The sequence below is a fragment of the Myxine glutinosa genome, chromosome 6, assembly GCF_964187855.1.
Source record: "Myxine glutinosa chromosome 6, kmMyxGlut1.1, whole genome shotgun sequence".
Lineage (NCBI taxonomy): Eukaryota > Metazoa > Chordata > Myxini > Myxiniformes > Myxinidae > Myxine > Myxine glutinosa.
Window position 1 is genome coordinate 62833647 of NC_136266.1, and position 26272 is coordinate 62859918.

A 26272-nucleotide genomic window follows, 5' to 3' on the forward strand; every position below is an offset into this window, starting at 1 on the left:
TGGGGAAGTTTCCGTATACATACACACCTGGTTTGGTGTGTTGTAGTAATGATCTTCAAAGTAGAGGTGGTACTTGCGGTAACGAGAAACGAGAAGACCATCACTGTTAAAGGCCACGTTTGTATTGAACTGGAAGCGCCCATCAGATGGGCAGTTTGGATGTGATTGGGAAGTGCAGGTTTCCACACTGCCCATGTTTCCCACCACAAAGAGGTCATTTTCTTTTGCCATGCAGCTGAATCGATAAAGCACCTGTTGTGGGATGCACACAATAATATGAATGAATGATCGTTTTAAGGCCATTTTCCCCGCAAGAGCATAAACACACATACATAAAAGAGCAAGAGCACACACATACAACAACACAACAACATGCATTTTAAGGCCATTTTCCCTGCCAGAGCGGGGGTTAGCCTTGCGGTCCCCATGACAATCTTCTCCATCTTGCCCTATTTTCTGCATCTCTCCTTGTTAACCCCGTTGCGCGCATTTCTTCTTCCACCATCTTTGGCAAAGTCTTTCTCGGTCTTCCCCGTCCTCTACTTCCTTCTACATTCATTTCCAACACTCTTCTCAACCAGTCACTTTCATCCTTCCTCAACACATGACCAAACCATCTCAACCTGTTCCTCTTCACAGCAGCAATCACAGGCTCTATTCCCATCATCTTTCGCAATTCATCATTTGTCTTCCTCTCCCTCAACGATACTCTGCACATCCGTCGAACCATTCGCATTTCCACCCTTTCCAACCTTCGTTGCTGCTCTACGTTCATTACCCATGTCTCGCTCCCATAAATCATAACACTTCTCACACATGCAGCATCCACCTCTCCCTTCAGCTTCAACGACACTCCCCTCATCATCAGCACGCCACTCAGTTCCCGAAACTTCTTCCATGCACATCTCACTCCAGCAACCGTTGCCGAGTCTGATCCACCTTCTCCATTCAGCATGTCTCCGAGGTAGCAAAATGTTTTCACACCTTCGAGCTTCACGCAGTCTCCAAGATCCAACTCAACATTTCCTCCATCTGCAGCTCCCTCTGTGCACACCTTACATTTGAATGTAGCTGCCACACTGGTTAATGACCCTCTCGGACCACTACATTTTTGATGAACCCACTCAGCGCACATTGTACATTGAATGGAGTTCACTCCGACACCCTTCCTGCACACAGCACATGGCCACTTCCCAGTTCTTTCCACCTCACCACATGCTTTACCACTTGCCATCACCTTCGTCTTTCCGATATTCACCTTCAGACCTTTTGTCTCCATACATTCCTTCCACTTGTTCATCTTTTCCTTCAGTCCATCCATACTTTCCGCAATCAACACCAGATCATCTGCATACAACAACTCCCACGGTAAACCCTCCTTTACGTTCTGAGCCAGCACCTCCATCACAGCTACAAATAGTAGTGGACTTAGTACCGACCCCTGATGCACTCCCACCTTCACCTCAAACTCCACTGTTCCCGTCCTTCGTCCTTACAGCTGTGCGCGCTCTTTTTACATTGCCATCACTACTCTGATCAACCATTCCTCCACTCCTAACTTCCTCAATGCCCATATCAATACTTTGTGTGGAACTCTATCGAATGCTTTCTCCAGATCAACAAACCCAAAAAACAACTTCTTCCTCTTCTCCATGTACTTCTCCTGCAACTGCCTCACAATGAAAAGCGCGTCTGTCGTTCCTCTTCCTGGCATAAATCCAAACTGCATTTCATCGATCTTCTTTCTTCCTTATCCTCCTCTCCAACACCCTTTCCAATACCTTCATTCCATGCTCCAATAACTTTATCGCTCGGTACGAGCCACACTCCAGAGGGTCACCTTTCCCCTTGTATAGAGGGACGAGGGTACTCAGTTCCCAACCACTGGAATGCGGCCTTCTTTCACCACCAGATTACAGATCTCTGTCATTCTCTTCACACCCCAACTTCCTGCTGCCTTCAACATTACTATCGCGATAACGATAATGCATATTTATTATCGCGATAGGTGATGCGCATGCACAGTCGGTAGAACGCACCTTGAACCTGGATATTGACGGTGTATTGACTGCTCCAATCGATTGGTTCATCAAACAGAACAGCATTTTGTTATTTTTAAAATGAACATTAAGGTACCTTGTGAGATAATGTTCATCCCGAAGAATCAGCATTCAGATGGAAGGAAGGAAGGAAGGAAGGAAGAATGAATGTATGCTATTCGATAATTTATTGACGGATATAAAATGAATCGTTTCCTGTTTGTCTAAGCGTGTGAAAATCAAGTTTCATACAAAATATGAAAATGCAGGAACAGGGAATCCCCGGGTTAAAGGGATCCCATTCTGAACAATTATTGTCCCCCGTCGCACCGCGGAGCGAAAGGGGGACTATGGTTTTCCCCTCCGTCCGTATGTCCGTCCGTGCGTGCTTGCGTAAGCGAAGGACCGAATTCTAATTTGGTGTGTGGGTGCAACCCACCTCAAAATCCAAGATGGCCGCCGCCATGTATGTGATGCCATGTATGTCTGAACATTGTGAGCGGAATATCTTGAAAAATAAGCGAAGTACCAACTTCTAATCTGGTGTTTGGGTGTATCTAGGCATAAGGGAGAACGCTATTGAAAATTGGGTCGCCACGTCAAAGTCCAAGATGGCCGCCACCATATATATATATATATATGTCTGAACCTTGTGAGCGAAATATCTTGAAAAATAAACGAACGACTAACTTCTAATCAGATCTGGTGTGTGGGTGCATCTACGCATAAGGGAGAACGCTATTGAAAATTGGGTCGCCACGTCAAAATCCAAGATGGCCGCCTTGCGTCTTCCACTTTGTTAACTCGTCACCACCGACGGGGGACCGAGGCGTAACGCTTGTTAATTAATTAAATAAATCGATCACCTGTTCACAGTGTTATAAATGGTGTTAGCGCACGAGTGCAGGTACTCACCTGGTGATTTCACAAGGTTAACGTGAGAAGAACCAAAACAAGGAAAATTCGGCATCCATGGAACTTGTACCACAGGGTAGCGCCGCCAGCACCGCTGGATATGGGGATCTTTATGGACCCGTTCAAATCATGAATGGAATTGATGAGAGAAAGAATGAGCAGAGAAATGCAAGTGATGGGCATGAAAATGGACACGATGAGCGGAGAAATGCAAGTGATGGGCACGAGAATGGACGCGATGAGCGGAGAAATGCAAGTGATGGGCACGATAATGGACGTGATGAGCGGAGAAATGCAAGTGATGGGCATGCGAATAGACGCTGAGCGGAGAAATGCAAGTGATGGGCACGAGAATGGACGCTGAGCGGAGAAATGCAAGTGATGGGCATGAGAATGGACGCGATGAGCGGGGAAATCAAACGTGACATGGGGGAAGCGATGGGCAAGGAAATGTCGCCTCCTGTTCGGGAAGAGTTGAAGGAGAGCGAGGCCAGACTGGCGGGAGAGATGGGGAACGTGACGGAGGTAGAAAGACTCATACAGAGGGTAGAAGGACTGACGATACGACAAAATGAATGAAACACAGATAAAGGAAAATACCGACACAGTAAAATAATTTTAAAATATACAGAGGAAAACCAAGGGGTAACTGGGAGCCATAAAGAGGAAATGAAGAACGCGGCCTGATGAGGTGACAAAGGCGATGAAAGAGAAGGGTGAAGTGATGGAGGTAAAGGAACGGGGCGATGAATGAACACAGACATGATGGAAGGTGAAATGGAAACGGTAAATGAGGCGTTTGGAGGGAGAACTCGTGGAGGCGCACGGGGAAATAACGAGGGTAACAGATGAGGTAGAAGAGGTTAACATAGGTAGGAAGTAATCGCTGTTACGCGAGAGCACGTCATATGGTCTAACGAATGAAGGAGTCATTTTACAAACTGCATGTAAAATGTGCCTCATTTTGTTCGGGGAGACAGAATACGGTCATTCCACCTTTGAAATGTGAAAATAATTTAACAGACTGATGCACGCCTGGAACGTATGACGTCAAGACTTACTATGCCAGGAAATCAGGAAGAGCCATCGCGTATCGTATGTTACGTCACGAGAGCCGTCGCGTTTTGCTTTGTACTCGCAGCTGTTTGTAAAGCAAAAGGTGCAATGTTGTTTTCTTTAATTTGTTTGTTGAAATTTGCTCTAAACAAGGGTCAAAGTTTCTCAAGGTTTGGGGGTTGTACAGAGTACAGTACAACTTTAATCGATCATTGGAACTGTACACCGATTGTCATTGTAATCTGCCGATACAGATTACCGAAAGATGGCCGATATCTGCCTGTTCCGATTGCCGGTTCCGATATCGGCTTCGCACTATATATACCGGCAGGTATATACATATATTGTTGCGGATCTCCAACGTCGGCTTTCCCCTTATCAAGGGGGGATTAATCCTTGTCTTTTTACTGGCCGACGCGATCCCAGGGCTTTAACGTCCTTCCCGGGCAGCGTTAAATAGGGTTGCTGGTCGAATTAGTCCTATTACCTAAGTACTAACACTGACCGGAAACGAGGAAATAACTCCCGCCCGAATCACGGATATCCGGTGGAAACGCCTTGCGGATATCGATCCGAGCTGTTAACAATGACTAAACCCGATTCTAAGCGGTTGTAATCGTGCCACGCTTACCCAATTGAGAAATCACTAGGGCGATCGGATTAAGAGGAAAACCACGAAGAACAGGCAGTTTATTTACACTTTGTACAATTAGAAGAGGAAAAGAAGAAGAAAGAATGTACAATGAAGAGGAAGAAGCAGATACACAGGGCAGCCTTATACTTATTCCCTGGACACGGGCCCGTTCACACTGACACTTTCAGACTCACTCACACGGGGTTTGTAGATGGTCGGGTTGAGGGTCCAAGGGTCCACAGCTCGTCCGGTCCCCGACTCGTACCATGCAGATGGTGGAAGACGGCAGGCAGCTCTCCGCGTGGCGTAGGCGCGAAGCGGACAACTATATATCGGGGAAAGGTCGGTTGGCGATTATATGGCATACGTAATACTTGTACCGGCGCCTTTATCCGCGCTCCCGGTATTGCTATGAGCGTTGCGCCACTTCCCCCGATGGTGTTACCAAGCGCCTTTTACCAACGTCCTTCTGTGCGCTGCAGTCCTCTGCAATGCGTGCCGCGCACCAGCCCTTTGTAAAGCGCAATCAATCAATCAAGCAAGGCTCGTCACCGCGCGTCTCTCCCTCTCGTAACTCTGCAAACGAACCAAGCCTCAACTCAAACTCTCTCTCGAGCGCCTGCCTCTCCCTGCTCAACTGAGATGGGGGCCTCACGCGAAGGGTTATATTGCCACGCCCAGCGAACCCTCTGGAATCTCCTGCCACACCCTGTCAGGCAATGTCGCCTCAGCCCTGATTGGCTGGTGAGGGCTTACCGGCTCCACCTTGATGGCTGCTTGACGTGGCCACACCCCCACCCTTGCGCTCCGCCCCCTTTTCGGGCCTTACCTCGTGGCTTTTGGGCTGGTTTGAGCGGAAGCCCAACGAGTTCGCCCAACGAGGTTGATTTGGAGGGAGGCTGCAAAATGGATGAACAGGGCCTACTCTTTGTTTTACACAACGCAGATGCAACTATTGGATATGGCCTTCTCCTAAACACATACTAAGAAATAACTAACGTCCTAAGGTGACCTACGTGTTGCATGTGGCCTATCTATGGGGTGCAACCTGTTTCTGGTGTTTGTTCCCCCTCCATCCCCTCCCTCACCTTAAATGGCCACACGGCTGACTCCGCACGTGAAAAAGCTGAATGCCTCAACTCTGTGTTTGCCTCTAAATCTTGTGTCCCAAACCCATCCCTCTCTGTACCCACCGTACCCAGTCGTACCCAGCTGCTCCTGGACTCTGTGTCCTTTCCTCCTGACAAGGTGGAAAAGTTTCTGTCAACCCTCGACTCTGATTCTGCAACTGGACCTGACGGCATCAGCCCACGGGTCCTAAAATCATGTTCTTCCGCTCTTTCACTCCCCCTCTCTGTTCTCTTCACCCTCTCTTTTGCTCAAGGTCATCTTCCATCTGCTTGGAAATCTGCCAACATTACCGCTTTGCACAAAAAAGGTGCAAAAACAGATCCCAGCAACTACAGACCAATCAGCCTTCTCCCAATTATCAGCAAAGTCATGGAATCCATCATTGCTTCAGATATGAAATCTTTCCTCTTCTCCAATGGCTTGATCTCTGATCATCAATTTGGTTTCAGACCTGGACACTCCACTCTGGACATGCTGCTTCTGCTTTCTCAACAATGGATGGAGGTCCTCAATGCCAAACAGGAAATTAGAGCAGTCTCCCTTGACATATCACGTGCCTTCGATACGGTCTGGCACCCCGCTCTGCTCACCAAACTCTCCTCTTTTGGTATCCATGGAAATCTCCACGCATGGCTGGCGGACTTCCTCTCTAGTCGTAGTCAACGTGTGGCCCTGAATGGGTTTCTCTCATCTCCTCTTCCTGTTCAGGCTGGAGTTCCCCAAGGCAGTGTTTTGGGCCCTATGCTTTTTCTGGTCTTCATCAATGATCTCTCTGACTCTCTTGAAAATCGTCTATCTCTTTGCTGACGACTCTACTCTCTGTTGCTCCATTCTTCATCCCTCAGATCGGCAGTCTGCAGCCTCCTCACTCTCTGCAGACCTTGACAAAATCACAGACTGGGCAAACAAGTGGAACATGTCTTTCAATCCTGACAAATCTCACACTCTTACGATGTCTCTCCGAAAAGACCGACTGGACAACCCTCCCATCCACTTTCTGAATAATCCTCCCCATGAAGTTCTGTCACTCAAGCTTTTGGGTCTCACTATCTGCCATGATCTTTCCTGGAAAAACCACATTTCAAATCTGGCCTCCAAAGCCAGTCGCCGACTGGGCATCCTCCGTCATGCGAAGTCCTTCCTTGGCACACCTGAGCTCCTCACCACATCCAAGGCTTTCATCCGCAGCTCAATGGAATACTGCTCTCCCCTCTGGGCTGGTGTTCCTGCCTCACACCTAGCTCGCCTTCACGCTGTTGAAACCAAAGCATTCAGAATCATTGGAATCTCCCACGATGAAGCTAACTCCAAGGGCTTCTCACTCACTCACCGCAGCCAGGTTGGTGGTCTTTCCATCTTCTACCGACTCCTCTCTGGCCTTGTCCCCCAGCTCTCTCTGGGCTCTGTCCCGCAAATATTCCTACAGGTCGCACAAGATCTGCCTGCAACCCTCTTTTGGTTAAACTGCCAAAATCAAGACTCTCTGCTCACCTTCACTCCTTCATTCCTCTTTTCTCCCGCTTCTGGAACAAACTCCCTCACTCTCTTCAATCCCACTCCACCCTCCAAGTCTTTAAAACAGCTGTTCACCACCATCTCTTATCTTCCCCCATCCAAAACCTTGATCTTTTCTACCCCCGCTAATTTCACCCCAATTCCACTTTTTGAAATACCAACTTTTGTCCTGGAAGTCCTTGGTGTCCTTGTGCTTTATACTTCTCCCTCCCCCCCCCCCCTTCCCACACCTCCTCCCCCCAGGCCCTCTCCCTTCCACACATCTCCCTGCTCTCGGATGTTGTGTGTGTGTGTGCTTCCCCTTTTCTCCCCATCTTGTCTTCCGCTCCCTCTTTTTGTGTATTTTGTTTGTCTGGTCGATTTGTTTGTGAAGTTAATGTTAGCTCTTTCACGAGCTTCGATTCAGTATACCAAAAAAAAACAACCTTTAACCTTTAATGATGTTACCTGTGTGGGTTCTCAAAACCGCAACACTGCACCCCTCCTTTCGCCAGGCTCGTCCCCAAGCCGACCCACATACCAGTGAGGACAGCCAGCTTCGATACCTGGGTCAGGACAACCTTTAAAATTAGTGTGACACTTCTGTGTGGTTACCCTCTACTTTTAACCTACTACCCTGAGTGCGACAGTTTTAACACTAGATATGTCCCACCTGCTGCGTTGTGTACTACCTAACTGACTCATGCCCACAACTAACCGAATTACGGAATTATTCACAAACTACACAAAGCCGGTGGGGAGCATGTTATTTACAAGACACTAATTATTTACAACTACAACCCAGGACCTGTCTTTTGTGGGAAAAAGAAGGACGTTTTGAGAAGAGGAAACACCGATTGCAATGCACTGCACCAATACACCATACATCCATATGCACCAAAATAAAAAAAATGCACAAAAAGCACCATCACCAAAAATGCACAAAAACATTTCAAAATAACTCATTGATGCTTTGTGCTTGACTGCTGGGCCGATGGATCTTCTGGCTTCCTGTTCTTCGGTGTGCCATCGTAAAACTTGATGACTTCTTGTCCGGGCACACCAAAGATTAATTAAAAAGGCACAAACCGTGTCCGCTTTTTATTTTGGCCAGCAGGGCCAGCTTAGGTGGTCCGACTGCATGGCATGTGCTCCACTTAAGAGCAGTGGTCCGCAAGGCAAGATACTGCTGGCAGCAATGGTCTGCTCCAGCAAAGGTGCCAGGCCACAGAACGTGTGGTACATATGGTGTACTGGTGCAGGCAGCAGGGTGCAGCGCAAGAGTGCAGCCGCACAGCTCAGGGCACCTGCACACTCCCCTCGACAAAAGACCATGGGTCCATGAGTGGGGAGGAAGACAAAGCAGAGGTTAGCGGGGGCAAGGGTACACGTAATCACAAGGCAATGCGATATGAGGGGCACGGGAGAGCGAGCGGAGAAAGCTTGTCCCTACTCGAACGTCACCCCCCATGTCAGCCTACACTACTCTTGCCCTTCCCCGTATTTACACACTTTACAAATTTCGTCTCTACTGTCTCGTCCCCCATATCTCCCCTAAACCAAATTCGTCCCCAATCCCTCCCAAGAAGGAAGGGATGGAATCGCACACAGTCTCACCCAGGTCATGTTGTGTCTTTCATTCCAAACATTTGCAAAACCTGGTGTGGAGTCCTGTCACCTCGGTGAGTGGATGTGGATGGTGCGAAGAGATTTCATCCCAACTATCCTTCTAATTGACATTAACTCTTTAAACTACCCGGGGTCCTGCCCTGCCAATCCAATTGGCCATCATTACACTATGTGGTTCTAAAAACCAATTCCCATTGACCATCCTGTGGTGCTCTTTCAATTTGGGGTCACTCCCCCAATTTTTCTATCTGTGCCCTCGCACAATTTTGGGGCTGGGTCGTGTGGCTCTACCAGCAGGTCTACCTACCTGCGCACCTCCGCCACTGACGTCACCACCCGAGCTTGCCATGCTCCTTCACACTACCCTAACCTGGGGAAGGCCGTCCTGGCGCTCTCACCCCGTGATGCCCCCTCTGGCATTGGGCTACCCGGGTCCTCTCCTCGGATCCTCGGGCCCCGCTGAACTCTACTTCTGAACTCTGACTTGGCTCCCAGAGCCTACCTGTGGCCTCACCTGGCCGACAGACTACCAGTGGCGGAGTGCTCATTTAACCATACTCACCAACAGGCTCACACGCCCAGCCATTCCACTTACTCATGCACCCCTCAAAGCAACACTTTGCTACTACACGCACCACAGATGTCAATATCCAAACAATTTACCTACTCCCTCTACCTAACTTTAAACTACCCTCCCCGGGTATTCATGAAGGGGTCCATCCTCCCCCCCCCCCCCCCATTCACTCCTTCGCACCATGCACTCCACACCACTCATTCCACACACCATTTACTCCACACCATTTATTCCACAACACTCAGTATTCTCACTTGCACTCCATGCAAGCCCATCACTCAATACACTTACACTTGTCCACAATACTCTGCTCATACACTTTCACACACACACACACACACACACACACACACACACACACACACACACACACACACACACACACACACACACACACACACACACACACACACACACACACAACCATTCTCGAGCAATGCCTCATTTGCTCACCATCACCACCAAGAAGGATGTTTTGAGAAGAGGAAACACCGATTGCAATGCATTGCACCAATACACCATACACCCATATGCACCAAAATAAAAAAATGCACAAAAAGCACCATCACCAAAAATGCACAAAAACATTTCAAAATAACTCTGATGCTTTGTGCTTGACTGCTGGGCCGATGGATCTTCTGGCTTCCTGTTCTTCGGTGTGCCATCGTAAAACTTGATGTCTTCTTGTCCGGGCACACCAAAGATTAATTAAAAAGGCACAAACCGTGTCCGTTTAAGCGTTAAATAGGGTTGTTGGTCGAATTTGTCCTATTACCTAAGTATTAACGCTGACCGGAAACGAGGAAATAACTCACGCCCGAATCACGGATATCAGGTGGAAACGCCGAGCGGATAGCGATCCACGATCCGAGCTGTTAACAATGACTAAACCCGATTCTAAGCGGTTGTAATCGTGCCACGCTTTCCCAATTGAGAAATCACTAGGACGATCGGATTAAGAGGAAAACCAGGAAGAACAGGCAATTTATTTACACTTTGTACAATTAGACGAGGAAAAGAAGAAGAAGAAAGAATGTACAATGAAGAGGAAGAAGCAGATACACAGGGCAGCCTTATGCTTATTCCCTGGACACGGGCCCGTTCACACACTCACTCTCAGACTCTCATGGGGTTTGTAGTTGGTCGGGTTGAGGGTCCAAGGGTCCATAGCTCGTCCGGTCCCCGACTCGTACCGTGCAGATGGTGGAAGATGGCAGGCAGCTTTCGCGTGGCGTAGGTGCGAAGCGGACAACTATATAATCGGGGAAAGGTCGGTTGGCGATTATATGGCGTACGTAATACTTGTACCGGCGCCTTTATCCACGCTCCCGGTATTGCTATGAGCATTGCGCCACTTCCCCCGATGGTGTTACCAAGCGCCTTTTACCAACGTTCTACTGCACGCTGCAGTCCACTGCAATGCGTGCCGCGCGCCAGCCCTTTGTAAAGCGCAATCAATCAATCAAGGCTTGTCACCGCGCGTCTCTCCCTCTCGTAACTCTGCACACTAACCAAGCCTCAACTCAAACTCTCTCTCTCTCTCTCAACTGAGGTGGGGGGCCTCGCGCGCAGGGTTATATTGCCACGCCCAGCGAACCCTCTTGTATCTCCAGCCACACCCTGTCAGGCGATGTCGCCTCAGCCCTGATTGGCTGGTGAGGGCTTACCGGCTCCACCTTGACGGCTGCTTGCCGTGGCCACACCCCCACCCTTGCGCTCCGCCCCCTTTTCAGGCCTTACCTCGTGGCTTTTGGGCTTGTTTGAGCGGAAGCCCAACGAGTTCGCCCAACGAGGTCGATTTGGAGGGAGGCTGCAAAATTGACGAATGGGGCCTACTCTGTGTTTTACACAACGCAGATGCAACTATTGGATATGGCCTTATCCTAAACACATACTAAGAAATAACTAACGTCCTAAGGTGACCTACGTGTTGCATGTGGCCTATCTATGGGGTGCAACCTTTAACCGTTAATGATGTTACATGTGGGTTCTCAAAACCGAAACAATATATATATTTTAATTTGAACACCTTTGCTTTTCAATTAAATAGCAAATGATACATTGGAGATGAAAGCGATGCTTTTTATTACATATATATATATATATATATATATATATATATATATATATATATATATAAAGCAGTAAAGTATGTTTGTTTGTTTGTCCTCTTATAACTCGAGAACTACTCATCGCAGAGCAAAACCAAAGGCATATTCGGAATCAGTACGTCTCAGAGCAACTACAGCACACCTTAAAATTAAAAAAAAACTTCACGTTTTAAAATTATGACGTCATCAGCGTATTTCGGAACGTTAATTTTTAAACTTCATATTCGGAATCGGTACGTCCCAGAGAAACTTCGTAACGTTAATTTTTCAACTTAATCCGATTGACATGGGCCCAACGGCATGTGACAGAGTGAAACATTTATTTGACAATGACTTCCGGGTTCGGAATGCGGGACCAATGCCATTTGACAGGGAATAGAAAATAAATGCGACATTCAATTGACAATGACTTCTGACTTGACTCCCCCCCTCCCCTCCCCCTCCCCCCCTCCCCCTCCCCTCCCCCTCCCCTCCCCTCCCCTCCCCCTCCCCTCCCCCTCCCCTCCCCCCTCCCCTCCCCCTCCCCTCCCCCTCCCCTCCCCCTCCCCTCCCCCTCCCCTCCCCCCCTCCCCCCTCCCCCCACACCCCCCTCCCCTCCCCCCCCTCTCCCTTCTGATTTTGACACGATTGTGAACGGCCGTGTTTGGGAGATCTTGCTGGTGATCATGAGGAGGAAGAGCTGTGGTTTTCCAAGCGCGAACGAGCGTGGCTTGTTCGCTGCAGCGAGACTAGGCCAGGAGTGAACGGACACATGGGGAGGCTTCATCGCGAGCAGCCACGTTCTGAGACTTGCTGTTGGTTGTGAGGCGGAAGAGCGGTGGACAGAGAGTTGTGGTTTTACCGGCGCGGCTGGACGAGCAAGCTGCAAGCCTGCTGTTCGGGACGCACAGTGAGGCCTGCTATGCGCGAACGGGGGTTTCCGCCAACGCCCCGGACAGACAAGACCAGCCGATTTGAGTCAAGTCCACCACATAAATCCAACAATTATTTTCCAGTTTATTTTATTCGTTTGTGTTTGTGTCTGTTTTTGGGGACGTCATATTTCGGAGTTTTAGTTTTATCGTGTAAAACTTTGTAACCGGCGTCTCATTAATAAAGCCCCCTCCCCCCCCCACGATATCCGTTCCTTGGAAATATTTTCATTGCCAGGAACGCGACAATAAATATATATATATATATATATACATATATACGTATGACAATAATTAGAGGAAGAGGAACTCATGGAAGACTAATTACGAACAAGCGACCTTTAGAGGAATACATGGTTGATAATTTCAAACAAACAACCTTGTAAAGAGGACCTGGGAGAAAAAGGTACGAGTAGATCAAAGAGTGGATGGATATACAAAATTGAAAAATCCACGAAGTACAATGGCCCCAAATTGAAAAGAATGGATAATGTACAATGAGACAGTCCTGTCGTGGAGTGAAATGGGAAAGTAGACTTTACCAAGAAAATTTATTTTCCTGTTGGGTAAGTAAATATTTGTAATTTTTTAAATGTGTGCTTTGCAATACATTTTTATTCTGTGAAATAACTCCAAACCTCAGTGTTCTTGAATCGCCCTGGATCCAGGCAGGGGTTCCATGAAGTGATGTTTGGATCAGGAACTTCCTCCAGATAAGGATAAATTGATGTCCGAGTGAATTCAATACCAAATAAACCGTACTCTGGGAAGACGATAATTTGCGCACCCTGGGAAAATACACGAGGAGAATAAAAAGACCACTTTCAAGCACAATGTGTCATTTCACGCACAATATGACAATGTTATCTCTAGCGAAAGGAACCAGATATTCTCACATACACAGCTCCTGCTTTATCACATAATGAGATCTGATTCAATCTCTCTTGAACACAATCAAGGTTGTGGACTTATCCTAAAAGAGTCAAAACCTCAACTTGGATGATGCCTAGCTCTGATTTGGACAATAATTTAATTAGGCACTCAATAAATTGTTAGAATTGTTCAGCCATCTATCTATCACCACATCGTGATGCAAAAACTACTCCTTTAGATCTAGATCATTGGTCCTGCCACAAGGAAATAAGATTGTAGATAATAATTAATAATAATTAACCCAAGATATGGGTTAAAGGTAAACACTAAAGTCATTCTGAAAATATAATTACAAACAAATATTGTTGTTGGGGGAGGGAGGCCCACATCGGCCAATCCGATCAGTCCAGACGCTCCTCGCCAGATCAAGGGCCTATAGCTAGCGCAACTTGGAACTTCCGCTCTAGATCAGGCAGCATGTTAGATTTCTCTCCATGCTGGGGACATCAAAATGGCTGCATAAGCGGTTCACCACACCCCAATGGGATAGAAATTTAAATTGAACGTTGTGTTCCAGTCCAATTAATCCTTTAAACTTTAAATGATTTAAAAATCCAATGTGGATGAATCTGTAGACTGAGTTTTTTTTGTTTTTTTTTTACGATGGGGAGGTTAACAGGGAAGACATGCTAGGATTAATTTGCTAGACAAGTCTATTTTACAATTGGGATTCACACCCCTGAGGAATCGTATGAATGGGAGATCTTAATAAAATAAACCTTAAGGTCTCATTCATGCGACAGTAGAAGGACCAGAAAGAAAATGACAAGACAGGAATAGTTTGTTACGGTCTGTAGGGGCACCGCAAAGCCCCCAGCAGCTTATTCTGGAGTGAGTGATATTTAGGCAGAGATTTCGGCCAAAGACAGGGTGGACACGGCACAAGGACGAGCCCGCTGGTTCCATTTGGAAAGAATTCACTTGGAGGATGGTGAGGGCTTCCACCCAGGGTCTTTATGGTGGCCAGGTTCTCAATCTGGAAGATTCTGTCAGTCTCTGCCTTCGTCACATGCTGCACTTTTACGAGTCCAACATGTTTCCCCACTTAACAGCTAACCAATGAACTTCTTACAAGTAGTAATAATAACCATTCCTTGCATTCTGTGAGGTGCATGGGGCTGCAGGGGCAGTACGTCCTTATCCCGGGAACCCCAGATCAGACAGACCCAGGTTGATGGGCTCTCCCCATTTTAACTCCTCAGTTCTCACCCTGCTCCATGACATCACTTGGCCCTGCCCACCTCACTTGGCCCTGCCCAAGACCTCAGCACCAGCCTTTTTCCTCTATCAGTTGTGTATGCTGACCGTCTGTTGACTGGCGTCCCAAAAATGACAGTCCTGCTACTTGTAACTTTTATGAGTCCAACATGTTTCCCCACTTAACAGCTAACCAATGAACTTCTTACAAGTAGTAATAATAACCATTCCTTGCATTCTGTGAGGTGCATGGGGCTGCAGGGGCAGTTTCGTTTGACTAAGGAGTACAATCCTAGATGGGTCACCACTCTGGCACATGATACTCAAATGGCTTATTACCCCAGTAAGCTGGTACTCATTTTGCCAACCTCAGAAGGAAGGATGACAGGCCGAGTCAACCCACCTTGTGTTATTTCAGTGGCACGACAGGGGCTCAAAATAAAGACCTTAAGATCTCAAGCCAGCCACCTTAATCGTTAAGCCAACACCAGGCTTTCTTCAAAGTAAGGTGAATGTAAACATCAGTACAAACTTGCACATTTTAGATATACATTTATATACAGTGCCTTCAGAAAGTTTTCACACCCCTTTGAATTTTTCACATTTTGTTGTTACTGCCTGAATAAAAAATGGATTTTAAAATGTTGTTACAACAATTGAGATTTTCTTTGTCACTTATCCACACACAATACCCCATTAACGTTAGCGGAATTTAATTTTTAGAAATTTTTACAAATAATTAAAAACGAAAAGCTGAAATGTCTTGAGTCAATAAGTATTCGATCCCTTTGCAAAGTCACTCCAAATTGAGCTCAGATGCATCCCATTTTCTTTAATCATCCTTGAGATGTCTCTACAACTTGATTGGAATTCACCTGTGGCCAATTCAATCGATTGGACATGATTTAGAAAGAAACACACCTTTCTGTATAAGGTACCACAGTTGACAATACATATCAGAGCAGAAATTCTGCCATGAAGTCGAAGGAAATGTCCATATAACTCAGATATAGAAATGTGAGGAGGCATAGATCTGTGGAAGTGTATAACACAATTTCTAGCGTGATGAAAGTTCCCAAGAGCACAGTGAGCTCCATAATTAGGAAATTGAAAGAATATGGAACTGCCCAGACTCTTCCTAGCGCTGGCCGTCCGACCAAACTGAGCAACCTGACAAGGAGGGCATTGATCAGGGAGGTGACCAAGAACCCAATGACCACTGACTGAACAACAGAGTTCCTTGGCTGAGATTGGAGAACTTGTCAGGACAATAGTCTCTGCAGCATTTCATAAATCTAGGCTTTATGGGAGAGTGGCCAGATGGAAGCCACACATGAGAAAAAGGCATTGTGGAACGATTTCTGAAATGTATCTATCTATCTATAATTCCAGTAATCTCTGTCTGTACGTTTGTACGTTTGTACGTCTGTACGTCTGTTTGTCTGTGACCGCTGTTTCTCGACAACCACGGGTCCGATATACTTTTAACTTGCCAGGTATATTGCTGGGGACCCGAGGATGTGCCTTTTCAAGGTTTCATATTAATCGGACAATTACTTACCGAGCTATGTCCAAAAAACGATTCAACCAATCAGAGAGCAGCGAACGATCGCGTGTGCCGAACGTGGCGGGCACACTCTGCCTCGGATGGCACATTTGAGAGCGTATTCATTTATTTCACGTTTGCAAACTATGTTGGCGTTAAACTATGTTTTAAAACTAATAAAACCGAATTTGCGATTCATTCGCTTTCCTGCGCGTTTGTGTTTGTGCACGCGATGGCGATTTCTTTACCAAACTCCGGAAGCCGTTCGCTTTGGACCAAACCATTGCATGTAAATAGAGGGGGGGGATATAATTTTAGATATAGATATAGTACGGGCAATGCCCTAGTATATATAAAGTAGAGTTGGCCTCTATCTATGATCTCTAAGATCTCGAGAACCCGTGGACGGATTTGCGAGCGGAAAGTACTGTTCGACTCGGGATGGTCCCAGGAATGTCACGGAGACATAAAATTTAAAAAATTTCGGGTTTTAAAATTAGCGCATAATTAGCACTAGCAGAAGAGAGAGGGATTCGAAGGGAGGGAGCGCAGCGCTTCTAGCGCTTCTGACTACAGCACACCTTAAAATTAAAAAAACTTCGGGTTTTAAAATTAGTGTGTTACGCGTAATTAGCGTCTATCTATATCTATATATATAAAGTAGAGTTGGCCTCTGTGTCTGTATCCTCTACAATCTCTAAGATCTCGAGAACCCGTGGACGGATTTGCGAGCGGAAAGTACTGTTCGACTCGGGATGGTCCCAGGAATGTCACGGAGACATAAACATTTATAATCACTTGCTAGCGAATAAATAATAACGCATAAATACCTTTCAGCAGCGCGTAAAATAATCTTTCGTTTCAAGTCACTCTCACAAATAGCTTTCCGGAAATGACGGGTCGAAGTGGTCGAGCTGTTAGCATGACGCCTTATCTTTTCAGAGTCCGGGGTTCGAATCACCCCTCTGACATTTATTTTTCGCTTTTATCACGTCCTTTCCCGCACAATTTTTGGGACAGATCCCGTTGAGTGTTTTATTAAAGTTATTGTTTTGTCATTTTCTTATTGTTTTCATGTTTATTTGGCTTGAAACAAAAAAATTATGCCGCCGTTAGGCGTTATGACATCCGATCATAATGCAGCTAATTAGCTTCTAAAAACCAAGAGTCTGGCAATATAGAAACGCTCTGGCACTGTAGACATTTATCTGCCATGCGGTTTCAATATTCGATTGGTAAAGTTCTACAACACAATAAACTATACTAGCGTGTTTTTATTTGCATAATTTAACAAGCCGCGTACAAACTCACTACCGTCTATCTCATATCAAGTTTTAAAGTGTGTCTTACTTTGCATAATTATAGATTCTGCCAATTTCTGGTGTCGACAACCACAGACTAACGTCTACCAGTGTCACGTTTGTTTTAATTTGCATAATTTAAAAAGCCGCGTACAAACTCACTACCGTCCATCTAATCTCAAGTTTTGCCCGCATACAACACCACTACCGTCTACCGGACCGCCTGCAACCCCACTACCATTAACCAGCCCGCCGGCAACCCCACTACCGTCTACCAGGCCACCTACAACACCGGTAACAGGTGAGTTAACAATATTAACTTCTATATATATAAAGTAGAGTTGGCCTCTGTGTCTGTATCCTGATCTATGTATGATCTCTAAGATCTCGAGAACCCGTGGACGGATTTGCGAGCGGAAAGTACTGTTCGACTCGGGATGGTCCCAGGAATGTCACGGAGACATAAACATTTATAATCACTTGCTAGCGAATAAATAATAACGCATAAATACCTTTCAGCAGCGCGTAAAATAATCTTTCGAAGGGAGGGAGCGCAGCGCTTCTAGCGCTTCTGACTACAGCACACCTTAAAATTAAAACAACTTCGGGTTTTAAAATTAGTGTGTTACGCGTAATTAGCGCTAGCAGAAGAGGGAGGGAATCTAAGGGAGGGAGCGCAGTGCTCCCTCCAGCGCTTCTGTTAGCGTAATTAGCGTATTTCGGAACGTTAATTTTTCAACTTCATTATTCGGAATCAGTACGTCCCAGAGAACCTTCGTAACGTTAATTTTTCAACTTCATCCGATTGACATGGGACCAACGGCATGTGACAAAGAGTGAAACATACAGGCTACATTTATTTGACGACAATGAGTTCCGACTTCCGACCTCGGTGGGATGACAGGCTGAGTCAACCCCCCTGGTGTGAAGGGGGAGGAGGAGGGGAGGGGGAAGAGAAGGGGAGGGGAACGAGGGGGAAGGGGATGGGAGGGGGGAGGGGGAAGGGTGAGGGGGAGGGGGAGGGGGAGGGGGGGAGGGGAACGGGGGGGAGGGGGAGGGGAGGGGCCCTTCTTCCCCTGGGCACCCCCGCACCCTTCCCTCTCCCCCTTCCCCTCCCCCCTCTCCCCCCCTTCCCCCTCCCCCCCCCATTCCCCTCCCCTCCTCTTCCCTCCCCTCCCCTCCTCCTCCCCCCTCCCCCCCGTTCCCCTCCCCTCCTCTTCCCCCTCCCCTCCTCCTCCCACTCCCGTGCAAAGCCGGGTACCTCTGCTAGTTCTAAATAATTCAAGATTTTATTCAAATAAGTTACCAATACACAAGCGTGTGCTTCAACTGCAATAAAACAGATCACCAAAATTACCAACTTGTTGAATTAGAGGACAGTCCTCTGACAATGCTTGCAGCAAGTCTGGACTGGCTGGCTGGATATATCTTTTATTTATATATATATATATATATATATATATATATATATATATATATATATATATATATATATATATATATATCTATATAATTATAAAATTGAAATCTTGCGTGTTTGTATGTAACATTCGATCGGTCCGGGGGCATGGCTTACCCCTTTGAGAGAGTAGTAATATCCACCATTTTATTAACTCGCATAGCTTTGAGGCCTGTTTTGTAGGCCCGTGGTGTCTTGCTCTCTCTCTCAGTTTTATTTCAAATCAAATTCGATATATCATTTCATTTTTCACAGTCGCTAACATAGTTTTAGACTCGGTTGAAAAAAAACGGGAAGAAAATCCGATGAAAGTTTCCATTTATAGAACGAAATGAATTCTGAAAGGCTTGTATCTTCAAGGCCATTGAGTCTGTTTCACGCCTTTATCTTCAATCTAAGTCGCCATCTGATTTCATTTTTATCGATGGTTTTAGACTCGGTAAAAGAAATAATTGAGAACATTCACGCACACACGGGAAATTGCAGAGATATATTTTAAAAATCGCGCCACGTTGATATATGAAAATACACCGCCTAAAATAACAGGCATACAGTATATATCTTCGTCATTTCATTCAACATTATTACCCGGAAGTAAAATATGTTTCAGGAAATTACCGAGAGATATTTCTTCGATTTTTTTAAATTATTTATATGCGCATACACTTTAAATAGGTTTATTTGAAATCTTTAATTTTCACAATGTAATTTATTTGTCATTTGATGATCGGCAAAACGATAGCACAAACACAATACTATTTGCAGGAAGAATGTCGTATCAACCCTCCGACGGCGCTACGGACGCGGACAACGAATCACACCTCACGTCTATGGACGCGAATAGCAACATCCGCACGAATCAGTCATCAATGATTTTCATTGACGTGCCTGGAGGCACAGGGAAGACGTTTCTTATTAACCTGATTCTCTCTAAAGTGAGAGCGAGTGGAGAAGTTGCCCCCTGCGGTGGCCTCATCTGGCATAGCTGCTACCCTCATGTCTGGTGGAAGAACAGCGCACTCAAGGTTCCAAATCCCTCTGACACCGAGGGAAGATGGCGTATACAACATCGATAAAAAATCCACTTTCGCAGACCTCTTTCGAAGTACAAAACTCATCGTGTGGGATGAGTGTCCTATGATCAGGAGAGAGAGTTTCGAGGCTGTGGATCGCACGTTGCGTGATGTATGTGACAAAGACGAGCCTTTTGGAGGGATCTTGACGATATGCTGTGGTGATTTCCGTCAACGTGATCGGAGATAAGGCCAGATAAAAAAAAAGTTGGTGATCATCCCCGCCCGACCCTACGAAACACACCCGACCCAAAACTTTTTTTATTTGTTATTTTGAAAAAAATCATTAAAAAACGATCTTTTCACAGTCAAATTTGGCGCCGTTCTGCACCGCACGCGCAGTGCGTGCTGCGCAGTGCATGCTGCGCAGAGCGTCGCAAGTGCCTCAGGAAACTTCACCCATTTTACGTTAGCCATTCATGGCGGCTATTGTGTGAGATTTTTCCCGCTGAAATCTATTGATACGTGCTGCTATGGACACCATTCTCTACAGCTGTGGAAGTGTGTTCACGGAGATCAACAACAATGGTGATGACGATCCTGAACAGGATACCAGACTCGCTGATCTTTATGTTCGTGCCAATCTGAACTGTGCTTCCTCTATAGAACTAGTGTACTACTCTGCTGGCTATGAAATGCTCTGCATCCACTGTGGTACTGAGGAGAATTTGGGTGAAAAGGCAGGGCAATACCCTCAATGTAACATTTGTACTGCAAAGCCAGTACCAAAGCGTGGCAGAAATCTTGTTCAACATGCTCGATAGTTTCAAGGTGCCAAGGGCATGGTGTTTATCTGTTTTTCCAATGTTATGGTGGATATACATGTACAGGTGTCTTGCCCTTTCACTACCAAGCTCAGCTAGGACATTCAACATCATCCAAAATCACACAAACACTGTGTTTCATAGAGATTTGGGCAATGTCTGTAAATCTGTGAGATGAATGAAGAAATTAAATCATTTTGAGGAGAAAGAAGTCTTTATTTCATATTTTTCCATGTCAACAAAACAATGGAAAGTATGAGAAAAAAAACCAAAAAAAAACCTCCCTCCCGACCTGAACTTTTGAGAAAAAAGGACGATCACCAACTCTTTTTTTAAATCTGGCCTAAGGGCCGAAATCACGTGTCACAGGTAAGTGATTTAGAACGCTGGAGAGGTGAGCCTTATGGCTTGCTGGCCCAAATAATCTCCCTGATGATGTCCAGCGTTCGCTTTAGTTCTATTCTCATATCTATTCAAACTGACATTGACTCAACGGGTCATGGGTCGTCTAGGGGTAGCATCATCATCATTGGCTGAGGGGTAGCATCATTGGCTGAGGGGCAGCATCATTGGCTGAGGGGCGGCATCATTGGCTGAGGGGCGGCATCATTGGCTGAGGGGCGACATCATTGGCTGAGGGGCGACATCATTGGCTGAGGGGCGACATCATTGGCTGAGGGGCGACATCATTGGCTGAGGGGCGACATCATTGGCTGAGGGGCGACATCATTGGCTGAGGGGCGACATCATTGGCTGAGGGGCGACATCATTGGCTGAGGGGCGACATCATTGGCTGAGGGGCGACATCATTGGCTGAGGGGCGACATCATTGGCTGAGGGGCGACATCATTGGCTGAGGGGCGACATCATTGGCTGAGGGGCGACATCATTGGCTGAGGGGCGACATCATTGGCTGAGGGGCGACATCATTGGCTGAGGGGCGACATCATTGGCTGAGGGGCGACATCATTGGCTGAGGGGCGACATCATTGGCTGAGGGGCGACATCATTGGCTGAGGGGCGACATCATTGGCTGAGGGGCGACATCATTGGCTGAGGGGCGACATCATTGGCTGAGGGGCGACATCATTGGCTGAGGGGCGACATCATTGGCTGAGGGGCGACATCATTGGCTGAGGGTCGACATCATTGGCTGAGGGTCGACATCATTGGCTGAGGGTCGACATCATTGGCTGAGGGTCGACATCATTGGCTGAGGGTCGACATCATTGGCTGAGGGTCGACATCATTGGCTGAGGGTCGACATCATTGGCTGAGGGTCGACATCATTGGCTGAGGGTCGACATCATTGGCTGAGGGTCGACATCATTGGCTGAGGGTCGACATCATTGGCTGAGGGTCGACATCATTGGCTGAGGGTCGACATCATTGGCTGAGGGTCGACATCATTGGCTGAGGGTCGACATCATTGGCTGAGGGTCGACATCATTGGCTGAGGGTCGACATCATTGGCTGAGGGTCGACATCATTGGCTGAGGGTCGACATCATTGGCTGAGGGTCGACATCATTGGCTGAGGGTCGACATCATTGGCTGAGGGTCGACATCATTGGCTGAGGGTCGACATCATTGGCTGAGGGTCGACATCATTGGCTGAGGGTCGACATCATTGGCTGAGGGTCGACATCATTGGCTGAGGGTCGACATCATTGGCTGAGGGGCGGCATCATTGGCTGAGGGGCGGCATCATTGGATGCGGGGCGGCATCATTGGATGCGGGGCGGCATCATTGGATGCGGGGCGGCATCATTGGATGCGGGGCGGCATCATTGGATGCGGGGCGGCATCATTGGCTGAGGGTCGACATCATTGGCTGAGGGGCGGCATCATTGGCTGAGGGGCGGCATCATTGGATGCGGGGCGGCATCATTGGATGCGGGGCGGCATCATTGGATGCGGGGCGGCATCATTGGATGCGGGGCGGCATCATTGGCTGAGGGGCGGCATCATTGGATGCGGGGCGGCATCATTGGCTGAGGGGCGACATCATTGGATGCGGGGCGACATCATTGGATGCGGGGCGGCATCATTGGATGCGGGGCGGCATCATTGGATGCGGGGCGGCATCATTGGCTGAGGGGCGGCATCATTGGATGCGGGGCGGCATCATTGGCTGAGGGGCGACATCATTGGATGCGGGGCGGCATCATTGGATGCGGGGCGGCATCATTGGATGCGGGGCGGCATCAATGGATGCGGGGCGGCATCATTGGCTGAGGGGCGGCATCATTGGCTGAGGGGCGGCATCATTGGCTGAGGGGCGGCATCATTGGCTGAGGGGCGGCATCATTGGCTGAGGGGCGGCATCATTGGCTGAGGGGCGGCATCATTGGCTGAGGGGCGGCATCATTGGCTGAGGGGCGGCATCATTGGCTGAGGGGCGGCATCATTGGCTGAGGGGCGGCATCATTGGCTGAGGGGCGGCATCATTGGCTGAGGGGCGGCATCATTGGCTGAGGGGCGGCATCATTGGCTGAGGGGCGGCATCATTGGATGCGGGGCGGCATCATTGGATGCGGGGCGGCATCATTGGCTGAGGGGCGGCATCATTGGCTGAGGGGCGGCATCATTGGCTGAGGGGTGGCATCATTGGCTGAGGGGTGGCATCATTGGCTGAGGGGTCGCATCATTGGCTGAGGGGTAGCATCATTGGCTGAGGGGTCACATCATTGGCTGCGGGGTGGCATCATTGGCTGAGGGGTCTTCTCCTCACTGCTCATTACTAAATACTGCTCTTCTATGTGAGGATTGATAAATAAAAGCAATTAGAACCAGTAAGTTTAGTTTTATATGGCATTTTGCCTCTCTATTAGAAAGTGAGAGAAAATTATATATCTTCGCCATAGGTTGACCTTTGACCCCCACGGTAACCATGGTAACCCCTTAATTATATATAATAACATTGACCCAACGGGTCATGGGTCGTCTAGTATATATATATATATATAAATCTGTGCAGCGTCTGTCCTGTGTTGTGTTGAGTTGTGTGTTGTGTGTGTTGTGTTGACAACTACTTTCTCAAACTTTTGTGAAATCGTACCAAACTTCTGGTATGCACATATCTCTCCCGTCGGTATGTCCTTAGGGTATTTTTTTTTTTTTTAATTCCAATTTTTTTGGGGGAATTTTTTTCTTTCCCCAACTTAAATTTTCAACTTCAATTAATATAAAATATGATATCACGTATATAACAAATACATTTGTGCAAAATAATTGTTTGAATTATGATTGGTTTAAACCATGACAAAACGGCAACTCGGGTACAGTCATTTATCTTTTTATCTACACATCTGGGCAGTGTCTGTGTTGTCACTTAACGACTCCCTCAAACTTTTGTTTCCGTGATTGTGAAGTGTTTTTAATAACGTTGTGGTGGTTTTCAATCACGTGGTGGTGAGGTGTTTTTAAAACACATGGTGGTGAGGCGTTTTTAAAACACATGGTGGCGAGGCGTTTTTAAAACACATGGTGGCGAGGCGTTTTTAAAACACATGGTGGCGAGGAGTTTTTAAAACACATGGTGGCGAGGAGTTTTTAAAACACATGGTGGCGAGGCGTTTTTAAAACACATGGTGGGGAGGCGTTTTTAAAACACATGGTGGGGAGGCGTTTCTAAAACACATGGTGGTGGTGTTTTTAATTACGTGGTGGTGAGGTGTTTTTAATTACGTGGTGGTGAGGTGTTTTAAATTACTTGGTGGTGAGGTGTTTTTATTACGTGTTTTATGGCTGAGGTGTTTTCAATTTCGTGGTGGTGGTGTTTTTATTACGTGTTTTATGGCTGTGAGGTGTTTGTGTTACGTGTTTTCTGGCTGTGAGGCGTTTTCAATTTCGTGGTGGTGGTGTTTTTATTACGTGTTTTATGGCTGTGAGGTGTTTGTGTTACGTGTTTTCTGGCTGTGAGGCGTTTTCAATTTCGTGGTGGTGAGGTGTTTTTATTACGTGTTTTATGGCTGCGAGGTGTTTTTGTTACGTGTTTTATGGCTGTGAGGCGTTTTCAATTTTGTGGTGGTAAGGTGTTATTATAACGTGTTTTATGGCTGTGAGGTGTTTTAAATTATTTGGTGGTGAGGTGTTTTGAATTACTTGGTGGGGGTGTAATCGTCCCAAACTTCCAGTCTGCACCGACCCCTCCCCGAGGTATGTGCTATGGGGTTCTTTCTTGAAAAAAAAAAAAAAAACATTCAACCTGAATCTTCAACCTAAATTGCCCATAAAAATGTAATATCACAAACACAACAAATACATTTGTGCAAAATAATTGTTTGTTATGGTTGGTGTAAATCATGACAACACAGCAACTCAGGTACAGTCATTATAACAGCTAAAATAAGCCCGTTCCTCAATAACGATGCTTGGTGAGGCGAGCGCAGCGAGCCGGGCCAAGCTAGTATATATATTGTTGCGAATATGGAATTTGGCCTCCATATCCGCTTGTAAATATTCCCCTATTTTCTCCAATACTCCCCAACTTTCCCCGATCCCCCATTCCCTAGTCCCATTGCATGTAAATAACAATCAGTAGAGCCGACCTTCCCCTTATTCCCCCATTAAATGTCGTGCCCAGGTCCACCGCACCACACGTAGACAACTTTCGGACATCTTCCTAGTTATTCTTATTCTATGTCAGTTAAGGCCTCGTCTCCATTAATTATGACTCTTCGTTGCACCAGAATGTGATTATATGGCATCAGTAGTGAGTTTAGGACCTTTCCCATACCTCCTTCCATCTTCTTCCCCAACAATTACAACAACAACAGAGGAGATGGCGGCGGAGCGGGGGAGGATGCGTCCTCACACCGGCTCGATTAGCGCCATAGACCATGCGCTCCACGGGGTTACCACGAAGGGGCTCCTTGTCAGCTCCTCGTCAAGGGCGGAGCCTGGTAAACCCCCCCGCACGCACCCAATGAGAAGCAACGTGCCGATTCCACGAGGCGGAGCTAACGAGCCGAGGGCGTGTCACTCCCCGCCGGATATACGCGGCCCCGCGCCGGATGTGACGTGAGATGCGCACCCAGCTTGGAGAAGGAAAGCCACCTGCGAGCGCTGAGTCAGATGCGCCCCCAGCTGGAGAAAGAACGTTGCCTACGACCGCTGAGAGGAAGAGAACCCGCCTGTGAAAGAACGTTACCACCTCGAGCGCTGTGCAACCTTCCGCATCTCTGGACCGGACCGGGTCGACCCTGTCCTTGAGCCAAGAGTGCACCTTGAGCCATCGATACCCGCTGTCCTTTTCATCAACCCCCGTGTGAGTCAGCCTTGTCCCGTTTGTCTGTCGTCTGTCCGGGGTTAATATAAGAGTGTGTCTAAGTGCCTGTCTTTCTGTGATTATAACTCTAGCCCCTGTAATCTGACCTTTCCGTACGAATATAATCTCCTCCGGAGGTCTTGAGAACTGAACCCTTGGTGTCGTATTGTGTTATTGTAATCCAGCCGGGTGTCTTCTTTTTCTTATTGAGCCAGCATCGCGCGACTTCGTCAA

The 26272-nt window shown here is 47.2% G+C and overlaps 1 protein-coding gene across 1 annotated transcript in view; it reads right to left on the bottom strand.

The window, feature by feature from the left end:
- Window positions 1–26272, bottom strand: part of BTD (biotinidase) — a 40131-nt gene that overhangs the window by 1276 nt on the left and 12583 nt on the right. The window contains exons 2-3 of the mRNA XM_078779937.1: window positions 13133–13282; window positions 28–252 (exon numbers count right to left, since the gene is read on the bottom strand). Of these exons, the coding sequence (XP_078636063.1) occupies window positions 28–252; window positions 13133–13282 (375 nt within the window). The remainder of the gene's footprint in view (window positions 1–27; window positions 253–13132; window positions 13283–26272) is intronic.